The 13,376-nt window shown below is 34.6% G+C and overlaps 1 protein-coding gene across 3 annotated transcripts; it reads right to left on the reverse strand.

The window, feature by feature from the left end:
• Positions 1-1,797: 1,797 nt before the first annotated feature.
• LOC115998959 lies at positions 1,798-9,684 on the reverse strand. Of its 3 annotated transcripts, XM_031238639.1 has the most exons (20): positions 9,476-9,684; positions 8,875-8,923; positions 8,380-8,691; positions 7,815-8,003; positions 7,603-7,686; positions 7,377-7,436; positions 7,142-7,186; positions 6,788-6,987; positions 5,276-6,094; positions 4,736-4,859; positions 4,431-4,628; positions 4,155-4,244; positions 3,823-3,885; positions 3,569-3,643; positions 3,412-3,462; positions 3,239-3,316; positions 2,815-2,949; positions 2,600-2,707; positions 2,254-2,319; positions 1,798-2,022 (listed from the first exon to the last, which is right to left on the reverse strand). In XM_031238639.1, the coding sequence occupies exons 2-20, from the start codon at positions 8,911-8,913 to the stop codon at positions 1,954-1,956; spliced, it is 2,805 nt and encodes a 934-aa protein (XP_031094499.1). In that variant the 5' UTR covers positions 8,914-8,923; positions 9,476-9,684; the 3' UTR covers positions 1,798-1,953. The 3 variants fall into 3 exon arrangements, with proteins under 3 accessions (XP_031094499.1, XP_031094500.1, XP_031094501.1); XM_031238640.1 differs by lacking the exon at positions 8,875-8,923; XM_031238641.1 differs by lacking the exons at positions 8,875-8,923; positions 9,476-9,684 and having other exon boundaries at positions 7,815-8,010; positions 8,380-8,497.
• Positions 9,685-13,376: the final 3,692 nt, after the last annotated feature.

Consider the following 13,376-nt stretch of genomic DNA (forward strand, 5'->3'; position numbering starts at 1 on the left):
GTGCATGAGCGACCGGCCGATCGTCGTAGCGTTTGTAGCACGTCACAACACTGTGACCATTCACCCGACAAATCTGACACCGCGGCACACCATTCCGACCACGGCCGTTACCGCGACCGCGCCCGTTGCGGCCTTCGCGTCCGGAGGAGTTCTGCCGACCACCATTGCCGGCACTGTCGCGACCTGCGTAAAAGGCCGATTGATTCGCATGCGGCGATGGATCGGCTATTGCAAAATCGTCCGCCTGAATAAACTCTTGCGCCCGCAAGTGATCGGCCAACTGCGTAAGGGTGACTGGAGTGCCCGGAGTGGTGAGAGAGCTCGCCATCGCTCGGTACTCCAGCCGCAGACCACGGAGGACATACAGGAGCTGCTCGTCCGGGGAGAGGGGGCGCCCAGCGAGCGAGAGTGCTTCGATGATAACCTGCGCCTGGCCGAGATACTCGGCCGGTGTGAGATTGTGTTGTCGCAGGGTCTGGAACTGGCCAAGGAGGCTCAAACACCGCGATCGGGAAGTCGACGCGAACGCGGCGGAGATCGACTACCATACCTCCCGCGACGTCTCCTTGCCAACAGCGAGGTACATGACCTCGGTTGTGAGAGAAGACACGACCAGCGACAGAATCGCCTGGTCTTGCTGAACCCAAGGGAGGTAGGCTGGGTTCGGAACGCACGGTGGTGGCGTCGCAGCGGTGGAGGCGCTCGCGGCGATGGTCGGCGGAGGGCACGGCAACAATCCATCCAAATAGCCGACGAGGCCCTGACTGCGGAGGAAAGGCAGAATCTGCGTACGCCAATATAGGTAGTTGGTGGAGTTCAGTTTTATGGAGACACAATGGTGGCTCGTGGAGAGATTGATCGCCGGCGATGGGGATACAGCGATCGCAGGGGTGATCGCACCGGTGTCGGTAGGGTTGGTCATGGCTACGTTATGAAAATCGAGAAAGGAAGCGGAAGGGTTTCGAACCTAACGTCTGATACCAGATGAACGTAACCAATCTTGATTGATTCAATTACAGAGTTACAGAGTCCCTATACAAGCACTAACTCAAAACACTCCTACTCTAAAGGGAATTAAGTATTGACTAAACAATAGCCACAAGACTTAAAACTATACAATAAAACTATGTTACAAGATATAAACATAATATTATTAACACTGAAAGTATATTACAAATAATATACCACCTCTGTCCCGTTTTGATTGTTTGGTTCGTTTAACGAGACTTGAATGAATTTATTTTTAATTCAATTTTCATAATATTAAGTTTAGCATTAATATATAAAATTCATATATTTAAAAACTATACTACTAAACACAAAAAATTAAATTTAAAAATAATACAAAATTACTATAAAAAAAAAAAGCAATGAAGAAATAATTGGTTTGACCAATGAATAGTAAATAGGACAGGTAAAATGAGACAAAGAGAGTACATTTCAATATACAAATAATATATTTTTAGTATATTAAAAATATACCTTGTATTAAAAATATATATATTATTTTATATAATTTACATTCAGTATACAAATAATATATTTTTACTATATTAAAAATATACGTTCACACAATAATTTGCACTATTGGGCTTCAAATAACTCACTCAAAGAATGTCTAGTATTGGGGTCCATCTCCTCACCGTTATTGGTTCATCAAATGATCTACCAATAACTAATGCAATTTTTTCAGTGATGCCATATGATCGTGGGAAGTATTAGCTACTTATAATCCCAAGCAGAATTCCCCAAATTGACCTCACATTTGTGGACAAAATTGGAAAAATGCATGCAATATTTGAAACAGAGCAAGGAGAAGGGTGACATCTTCTATGGCATATGATTAAACAAAAATTCTATGTTAAGAATAACAATAATCATATAATGATAATACAGATTGCAATAGAACTTGCGTTCCACTGGTCACATTGCCAAACAACCTTGTACATCGCCCTATTCTTTTTGGAAGAAACTAAGTACAAAATCTGTATGTACAGAGAAGAGCTGTGTGTCCACGAAGAGCTGTTTCACGCCATACAAAGAGAGAAGAAATACATTAGCGATTGATTCATGATGTTCGGTTTGAAGCATATTCTTTCAGAGCAAAGAATTTCTTAATTATTTCAAGAGTTTAGTGACATTATATACATATCCCGGGAAACAAAGTCAAATATGAATCAAACGGTCCGTGATCTTAGTTCACAAGACAGAAAAAGAACCGTTAATATATAACAGTGAGCATTAGAAACATACCTTCATAAAAGGTCGATCTCGGTAGGGGAAAGATTCGATGAAACTGTCCTTCAAGAGCAATGATACCTAATAGAGGAAATATTTAGGTAACTGCACATCTACAAACTAATGACGTGAAGGTAATTTCCTTCAAATATTTATGCCCTTTCAAACCAAGCAGACTTTTCAAATTTGAATAGGTTTGTGGTAGAATTATCCCACTTTATGTTAAACATATAAGTAGCAATGTCCATGATCAAATTCACACACATACTTTATTGTTATCTCTCTCTTCGATTTTTAATTGAAAAGTAAGTGTATATATCCAATTGGCCTATTTTCGTAGAATACAGGATAAAGTACGAACCTTATCATTATTTGATTGAACATTGGTAATTGTGTGACAGCGAAGATTAGAACAAAGTGAATCCAGGTAAGACCGCAACACTCTTAGGAAACCCCTAGCAGCTTCAGCCTACTCGTTATACAATGGCAAACAGAACAGTTAACAGCCGTTTGAACGAAGGGGACAAAAAAAAAGGTGGCGTTCATGACTCGGGTAGAAAGGATAGGAGAGAATACCTGCACATCGGTACACTCATAAACTGGCCTTTTCTTTCCCAAGAAACTCTCTCCCACAAGTTTTCCATGGTACGAACTTAAGGATGCGTATAGTTCCTTTTGTTGGGGTAATTGTGGTATTGAATGCGACTTCATCTGATATTCAATCCAACAAAAATTATAAAAATCTAGTTTAAAGAGAATACCGCGAGCAAACTAAAAAGATAATTCATACCAAAGCACAATATGAAACTTCCAATGTTTACGATACAACCCTAAGCAGGAAGGTAAATACTTCTTGTTTCATAACAAAGGAAATGAAAATATCGTAAAACTTTGGTAGACAATTGTGAGATGACCAAAAAAAAAAAAAAGACAATACTTTTTAATACTACTCTTTAATTTGGAGTCAGGGTGTGGAAGAAACCAATTGTGAGATGCATACCTGATTCTTGTTCACATCTACAAGAACAACGTTTGTTAACTTCGACTGCAATTCAGAGTTTTTGTTCTTTACACCTACCTACTCAAATAAAAAAATATAAAAGATATTAAAAAACAAAAGAGAAAAGAACAAATGTAGAATACAATAGAATAGTAATCAATTTAGACACTTACAATATAGGGAACAGGTGCATCCAAAAAGTCCAACATATCATTTGGCAAAACCTGGATTTTCAAGTTTCAACACGGTTAAGTACCCAGAAAAGGTCTTAACAAATGACTGAAGGGGTGTACTTTCATTGGATGGGGGAGGGGGCACAAGAAAAATTACCGGCATTAACAAGCTCTGCCACTGGTAGGGACGAATCAGTGGAATAATGGCCATGATGCAAGCAGATAATATGCCCTACATTTCCCGTTAAAGTAGAAGAGAATGTGAATAACACAATGGATTTTGAAAGGATTACATAATAGATGAAAATCATGAAATGGCTTTCCACAAATACACAAAGGCAGTTAAAATAAAAAAGGAACTTCTCCAACTGTAGGATTCATCTGATTAAAAGGCAGTGTAAGGATGCCTACCAAATTCGAACAAACTACTACAACTTGCTTCTCCAGGAGAGCCGCTGCGAACAATGTTAAGACCTGTAACATGAAAGTATGAAGAAAAGATTAGACTTTACACTAATTGCTCATATACACCCACTGCAAAACACAATCTGGAGTTCAATTTTGAGTTGTTTTATTACTTATCATAGACCAGCTCAAATAAATTAATATTAATATTTCTACTAATTAGAGCATTATTAGCTAAAGATAACAGCAGCATTGGAACACCTTACAAGAAATCAAAATATAAAATCTTCCTGTATGTACAAAGTTCTAAATTTACTTCTAGACTATTATATACGTACATGCTCCAGACGCAAGGAACCACATAAACATGCAATGGCCCAGACAGACAAAGCATTCGCCTCCTCTTCCACCATGAGAGCATTGTGAACCTACAATAACACATTCAATTTAATAATTCCCATGGGAACAAGTCACAAACTAAACTATTTGGGTTGTGAAGCCAAAGAAGGCCAACCACAAAAATGCATACAAAAAAGCCCCAACCACATTCCATTTTGTCTTAACCAGAAAGAAATTTGGTTAGACGTGGCAATCACCCAAATTTGTAAATATACCTCTGCCAGTTCCAAACTTGTGCTGCATGATTTTAAGTCAATTGTAGATCCAGCAACATGTAAAACTGTTTCATCAGGTCTATGGTATTCTAAAGGATGTAAGTGATCCAGAGGGTGAAATTTAATTGTTGAACCACTTGCAGGGAGCTGTAGCTTGTAGTACTCACATATTATTTGCAAGGAGCCATGGTTACTGTCCTGCAACATGAATGTTGGAAAGGAGAATAAGAATTCAATAGCTCCCGTAATTAAAAGCTGAATCATGAAGTTCACTTCATATCTGATAAATTGAGAGAGAGGTCAACCTTGGCCCATTCAAGTATATCACTATTTTGACTGGATTCATCTTGGCCTGAAAAAGATACTTCTGTCTCTGCTTCATCAATGTCACTCCTGAAATGCCTATCTTCACTTGGAGAGCCCTGGAAACTGTTAAAGAGCAACGTAAACAGTATATCAGTCTTTAGAAAGGTTTGGCTGTGAAAAGAGAACAGTGGCACACTGGAACTATAGAAAACTTTTGGACTCATGCAAACGGTAGAACTGTACTAACAACTGTTTAAGATATTAGATATCAATATATCATGAGGAAAGGCTTGGCTATTTCTAGGCAAAAGCAAAGAAAACTCATTATTTCACTTTATGCGACTTTGTAAATTGACCTGTTATATTTGATTACAATATGTTTTCTTCCACCCCTAAATTTTCAAGTCCATAAGCTTTTTGACAGGAGTAAACAAATTTACAGTTATTTCTCACTGGAATGTCTAAGCATAATATTTTACAAGTTCATGAACAAAGCTAAAAGCATAACCTTTAAGAAGTAAAATATGGAGGTATAATACCTATATGAAGAGTCTGAGCTCTCATATTGTTGATATCGTAAAAGTGGCAAAACAGCATTTGGCAGACTCCTCTCAACCAAATGTTTGTTATCATCTTCGCAAGTATCAGAATCAAGTCTTTCTGATCCAATTACATCTCCCTTACTATCATGATGCTTCTCTGTGTCATCATCAATTGGAATAGCATTGTCACTGCTAGCTTCCTTTGAAGATATGTCCTCCTTACTGTCATGATGTTTCTCTATGTCACCATCAATTGGAACATCATTACTGTCGCTAGCTTCCTTTGAAGAGGATGCATCTCCTTTAGTCTCATGCTGTTTCTGTTTCTCTAAGTCACTGCTGCTAGCTTCCTTTGAAGATGAGGCATCCCCTTTAGTCTCATGCTGTTTCTCTATGCCACCGCTGCTAGCCTCCTTTGAAGAGACATCCTCTTTAGTTGAATGATGTTTCCCTATGTCAGCACAGCTAGCTTCCTCTGAAGGGTATATGTCAACTTTAGTCTCGTGATGCTTCTGTATGTCACTATCAACTGCAACAGCATTATCACAACTAGTCTCCTTTGAAGAGGAGTTGCACCCTTCTAAACTTTCATTTTCCGCATGAGATCTCTCATTGATGTTTATCACGGTAACAGATTCGCATGTGCTTGACTGAGAATTGTCAGGAGCTCCATCCAACAGGTTGTGTTCCCTATCATCCAATGAAGTGCTAGAAGATTTTTCTTCAAAATCTTCTTTATCAAAAAGTGTGGAAGGATTGATATCAAGATCACCAATTTGTTTTGTTAACCGCTCCAACCTCTCCTCAATGAAGATGCTACAATAGGAAGTAAAAGATGAAAAGATGGTATTAATAGAGGAGCTAAGAATTGAATAACTACTTGCTAACTTACTTTTATGTAGAACTATCCAATTGGTTTAACCTATAAGGGCAAAATAAATTAACTTCCATACAAAACACCGTAGTAGCAAAAGAAATACAACTCAGACCATGAAAACATGGTGTAAGAAACTGTGTGGTTGAGCTACCACAAATTGCACCCCTTGGATAACAAATTCATATAAAAATTATGATCAGGCCTAAGCTAGAAATGTAAAGGATTATTGTGTCACAGCCCAAATTCATATAAAAATAAAAATATCATAAATGATTGTAATGTATTAATTTACGGATTCAGCCAACAGAACACTATAGACATAATGATGAATCAGTTTGACTGTCAATATACCTATGCAGTAAACCAAACCCTATAAGGATAAAGAGAATTAATTTCATATAAAACACCATAGTAGCCAAAGAATGTGAACGAAAGGCATAAGAAGCAGTGGGGTTGTGCTACCACAAACTACACCTCCTAGTCCAGGCCTAAGCTAGAGGAATGTAAAGGTTTGTCGTTACACGGCACAGTCCATCACCAAATTATACTCCATAATTGCTGTCTTAATTTATGGAATTGAACCAACAGAATGCTATAGATGTAATGATAAATCAGATTCAATATCAATATACCTATTCAGTACACCAAAATGGAGCTCAAAATATGGAAGCCTGGAAAGAATACAATAACAACGGCGTGTAGTCAAAATATGGCGACTCAAGCCATTTTGAGACGGCTGGCCTTCTGACATCATTGAAATCAATCCAGAGGGTTTTTGAACAATTTCTTCAACTAATACGCAGCAACCATAAAGAGTTGAATTATCAGCAACCTAAGAAGGAAAATTTGTTAGTTTGCACTAGATAGAGAACAAAACTCCAAGCTGACAAGTAAGAAAAATAGATCATGAACTACTCTAAGGAAGTAAACCCAACAAAATTCGAATCAAGTACATATTTAGTACATAAATGGAAGTAGTATGATACCTGCAGCCTAAACACAAATGACTGATCACTTTGTTTCAGGTGTTCCTGCAAAATTAGTATAATCTTAAGACACAATTTCCAGGCTTAGAATTCATAAGATCAACAGTGAAAATTGTTCTGTTTGCATTAAATTGATCAATTAGTATGACAAAGTACATCAGTCTTCTTCATGTCAGCAAGTAAATGAAAGTTTAGTGTTAGCTTTTCAAGTGTTAGCTTTTCATAGAACCAGTACCTGCCCTAAAAGTATTTCATTTAACTCACTCATTGAAGGAGTTCTTTCAACAGCATGAACCTGAAAGAGTGCACTCTATCTATTAGAATGCAGTAATCACAAAAGACAGATCCACTCTTGGATCATAAATTTTCTAGAGTTTCTGGAATAGAAGACCTAATTCCTATGAATCAGGGAAGCATTGAAATGAAAGTAGGGAAAAAAATATTCATTGATATAGTAAAACCTCTACTCCAGCTGGGAAACAGAATGAAAGAAGATCCTTGTACTTCAATGGAAGTTGTTTTTCTGGAGGGTATACAAACAAGACCTGAAAGTCAAAGCAAAGATGACATTCCAAATACATAGCCATCAAACTTCCAGATTCAAAGAAATAAATAAATAAACAAACAAACATACAAGCATACAAAACAACACAAAATTATTCAGGAAAAGCACCTGAGGCTCAAGGTTGGGTTCCACACGTGAATGATGCTGACCACTGAGAGCACTTCTAAATCTTCCTGAACCTTCAGACTTCCTTGAAAAGTAAAGGCTTTGAAGTGCGTGAATATCGCAACTAGGATGAAGTCCAACGACTACCATGCTTTCAAACAGCCTTGATGGTTCTTTCCAAACTCTGTGATCCTGCAGACTTAAGTAAGATAATTACCTAATATAACCAAAAGCTTCATCCATATGCTGAAGGCATCAGTATATAAGCAAGGATAATCAATAATGACACAACAAGATGCTTAAACTTGGATTTATTAAATCACATTTATCTACTTTTCAAAACTGAGAAAGGCAGACATATGACCTAGGCCATGCACTCTCAAGATAGCAAATGACCTTGAGTAGAATTTCACTCAAACGAGTGTTCCCTATTACTTGAGCATGACGAATGAATGGTAGTTGTACTACATTTACAAGAGAGCATGATTGCCTTGTACTTGAAATTCCTTTTTAGGCCTATTACCTAAAATTGAAATATATAATTCTAAGGAAAAAGATGAAAACATACCAGAGATTGCAACTGAAAGTTGGCCCATTGGCGTTTTTGGCTAGTTAATATTTCTGGGTTGTAAAGTCTACTTTTTGCTTCAGGAGGACTTGATAAACCTTTAATCAATTTAGAAACTTGATTCTGAAGTTTCTTCATTGGGCTACCAGTATCATCTTTGGCTGAATATACCACAGAAGGCCTGGGGGACCGAACAGCAGCTGCAGCAGCAGCAACAGCTTTTGCAACATCTTCAGTGGTCTGGTATAATGATGCACCCCAACCAGGGCTACCTGACTCTTCAATTTTCTCCATTCGAAAACCTTCCCTTCTCTATAAACAAACACAGATTACACAAACTTTAAACCAAGAAAATACAATAGCTATTCTGACAACTAGAATGCATGTTGATACCCAGATCATCTTAGTATAATATACTTTGTCATATGATTTTCAAGAAAATACATCTATATGTAAATGCACATATTGACATATGCCAATGATATAAGAAAGTACCGATATCTCTCCAGGAATATTTAATATCGGAAGAAACATCTATTTCTACCTGTAATCAGAAAAGCTATGCTTTAGACCAACTGCCTGGGTATTCAACAAAACTTTCAGTAAATAAATTTTATTATTTATTAAAAAAAAAAAACTTGGAAGATTCCCAAACACTGAAACACAGCCCCAGTCTGAAAACTGGCCAAGAAAAAATCAAAATCAAATTCATAATAAAAGTATAAACAGTTCTAGGTCAGAGAAATCGACCAGAACCGAAACAAAATGAGAACTCTATGGATTAAAATATAATCATTTACAGAAAATCCCAACTTTTCCACCAAAAGCTTAAAATCTTCAGGCAGTATCCTTAAAAGCACGCAAATTTTACCACAAATTTGCAATTTCTTAATCCAAAAGAAAAAAAAAATCAATTTCTTTTCTCAATACAGCAACTAACCCCCATACCCCATCCAAGCTTGAAATAAGCAAAAACACAATTTCTGCAAAATAGATCCTCGTAAAATAGATTAAACAAAGTTTAAACTGAAAATTTCCAGATAAACGCAAAGTGCCGATGAAAATTAAACCCAAGAAAAACAAAAAAAGAACTCACCAAAAACCCCGGATTTTGATAGCTTAAGCACGAGAATTCCCTGTGTCTAACTGTGTGAAAGAAAATCTCTGGTGTAGAAAGGAAGTTTTAGAAGGAGAGAGAGAGAGTAATGATGTGGAGTCAGGCGGCCATGAGAGAGAGAGAAGTAGCTCTTGAAATTCTGGGAAAACCAGTAAACACCCCAAAAGGAAGAGAGATGTCCCAGAACTAAAGAGGAAAAGGGGAAATGTATATTCGTAATTGTAATTAAGATCGTATTAACTGCTGTATTAACAAAACAACAGATATATTATTAATTACGTATTAAACTATGCTTCTTTTTTTAAATTTTTGTAGAAAAAAATGTATATTTCGGAAACGACAATAAGAAAATAAACAAAACAGCTATAACCATGGTCAAATTGTTCGTTTAGTAATTACAAAATTTTTAGTTTAAGTGGACTTAACTTTTTTTAATTTTCACCAATCAATTATGAGCAATCTAAGTTAATTTATCATTTTTATAGTCACTGTTAGTTAGGATCATAAAATGAGATTTACTTAATATACACTTTTAAGTACTCTTATTTTATCTGTCTTACTTACTATTCATTAAATAAATTAATTATTTTTTTTATTTTTAATATTTTTTTACTTAATTTTTAATTTAATTATTTATCTTTAATAATATTTGTAGTGTAGTTTCTAAATATATAAATTTTGTATATTAATAATAAACTTAATAATCTAAAAAAATAAATTACAAAAATTTTAGTCAAATTTCGTTAATTGAATCAGACACACGTAAGTTTACTTAGTGAATGAAAATTTTTTTTTCACTCAAACAAATAAAATAAAATAAAACAAAGAAGAGTCAGGAAACGTGAGGCCTCGTGCGTGACGAATGACACAACTACATGGGGGGACGGCCGTTTCTTGTTAGGCTTTGTTTGGTACACAATATCGAAATTGATTTTTGGATTCGCATTTGTCTGAGTGTGAGGTTAGATTTGACTCCTTGTTTTGATGTGAGATTTGACTCCTTGTTTTGATGTGAACCAAATTTGACCTATTATTATTATTATGTAGTGGTAGTTATCTCAAATTTATCATTTTGGTTTTCTTTTTCAATTATCATTTGGATTAGGATTAGGAAATTATTGAAGAATTATAATAGGAGTTTACCATCATTTCAGTTCTGTTTATCTATACTTTTTCAATCTATTGAAACACAATGAGTCAATACTGTCTCCGCTGAGGTTCGATCTCATGACCTCCTATATAAGAGAATCATTACATGCCATCTGAACACAAGATGCTTGGCATAGTGTATTGTCTCTAGATGAATAAGAATATAAGAATCATATTATATACTTCGTCATGTGACAACATTTTCCAATAGTAGTAATATTGTATGTATAATATGTTGAAGACAATAGTTATTGTCATTTGTTGTCCCTTATTTACTTTTTCTTATTCAGTCCTCAACTATTAATTTTGTTATATTTGATGTCAAGTATATTTTTCCTAATATTTATTGTGGAGGGTTGAGTTATAAAGAATATAAGTTTGTAATGTTTACTTTATTCAAGTGTAGGTATTTAGTAACAGGTGAATATTCTTATAGAATCAATTAGAAAAGTTAAGCTGCATTATTTCATTTCTAAAAAATTAATTATTAATGGGTGATCAAATTTTACACTTTTTTATAATTTTATTCTATTAACTATTAGATCTTTTCGATTACATTTGCAATTCACTGAATCTAATATCATTTATAACGAGGTTGACCAATTATATATAAGTATATGAGTATTTAGTAAGTTAAATATGCATTTAAAAAAAATGATTTTTTGTTGATTATAATTATGTAATGAATATAAACATTATGACATTGAACACAACTTACCACTAGAAATACATTATATATTGTTTTTTACGAGGAAATTCACAATTACTATTTAAAGGAGCGCAATAGGTAAATCTCTTTAATGTACAATAGCTCACAAATTACTCAAAAGATAGTTCGCAATCACGCATAAAAAGTAAATTGCATTAGAAAATTTGTGCTACAGACTCATCTGAGAAGATATTAGCAATAATCAAACGCGTTACTTTTTAATAAAAATAATAATATTTTACGTACTCGGTCACCTTTTTCTCAGATTAATACATTACATTTTTTTGGTTTAAAATACATGTTACGAACATTGGGGTTTATGTCTCTACATTCGAATAAAATTCATACAAGTGGATTATTTGATTAAATATTAATGTTAATATGTTTAAAAATGTGCTAAACATCTTGTGCTCAGTTGGCACATTTGTAGCTCTCTTTGAAGAAAGGTCATAGGATCGAACACCAATAGATTTGATAGTAGTACTAAAAAATGTTTAAAAGTGAACATTCTTACTTGTTTGGCAAACTTAGCCAACAAATGTTCTAACTAGATTTATATGTGTACTCCAAGATCCAAATGGTAATATCGTGCAAGCATGATATAACTCAATTTGACATCAATTAAACAATGACAATAAAATTGTGATTAATATGGTGAGCTGCTTGTTTTTACTACTCTATTGAGAATATATATCATACTAAAATGTCATAATTTCAATTACTGATAGAACCCTCTTAGTCGATCCTGTTACTTAGAGTATATATAGTGTGGTTTAACTTTGATACGTGAGTTACATACAATTACACTATAATGAGATTTACCCCTACCTACCCTTGGCTAGTGATTGTAGTATTTCATCATCACCCAAAAATAGCGTTTTGCAATATTTTTTTTTAAGAAGCAAACAAACAAACGACTTGCCAAACACTTTTTTGTTTGATGGCATCACTATTACCATTCTAAATGGAATGTCACAAGTTTGAGTCCCATCCCAATTCAATGGTTGACATTATGTGGAACAGTTACTATAAATAGTGTTAAATGGTAATCATTAAAAAAAGATTTTTTTTTAAGGGTTAATTCCAACGTAGGTCCATTGTCTTAGGTGACAATTTCAAATTTTGTTCCAGACTATTGTTTTTATCATTTAACATCTCAGACTATCATATTTTGGATGCTTTAGTCCTGTCGGTGACTTTTATGGCGAAAGTCTATTTTAAGAAAGGACAATTTGGTCTCTTCACTTATCTTTTTTTTTTCTTTCACATTTTTGTTCTGATTTATTTTCTAAAATATATTCAAATTCACATGTACATCCTCATAAACTTTCTTTAAAAAAAAAAAACAAAACAAAACAAAACAAAAATCTGACCAAAAAATGTGAAAAAAAAAAAGAAGAAAAGAAAATAAGAAGAGATAAGTGAAGAGACCAAATGGTCTTTCCTAAAATACGCTTTCGCCATAAAAGTCATCGAAAGGACTAAAAGTATCCGAAATATAATAGTTTAGGATGTTTAATGATAAAAACGATAGTCTATGACTAAATCAGATACTGCATTGTAATAGAGTTAGTAATATTAAAAAAAAACTAAATAAGAAATTATCATCAAATATAAGAGATATCGGGTAAAATAAACTCATTTTTTTAACCGTATGGTATGTGTGTATATATCAAGAGAATGAGAAAATGGTTTAATAACGCTTTGACTTGTTCCTGTCTAAGCTACTCCGTTTAAATGTTTAATTACAGTTAGAGATGACGATGTTTGGTAACATGTATCACTGTGGAAATAGTTTTTCTTTTTTATTTTAATATAGATTAGCAATAAAATAATATTTTCATGTACTGGTTTTAAATTTAAATTATTTATAAAATTAAATTTTCCTTTAATTTAACTCATATTTTCCGGCCACAGTGGCTTTTTTCTCGCGTGAAGTCCGCGTTGTCCGAATAAAGTGAACTTGGGAATTATCACTTTGAAGACTCTAATCACGTGCCCTTAGTCCACACTCTAAGCATG

This window comes from Ipomoea triloba, chromosome 12, assembly GCF_003576645.1.
Source record: "Ipomoea triloba cultivar NCNSP0323 chromosome 12, ASM357664v1".
NCBI classification, from domain to species: Eukaryota; Viridiplantae; Streptophyta; class Magnoliopsida; order Solanales; family Convolvulaceae; genus Ipomoea; species Ipomoea triloba.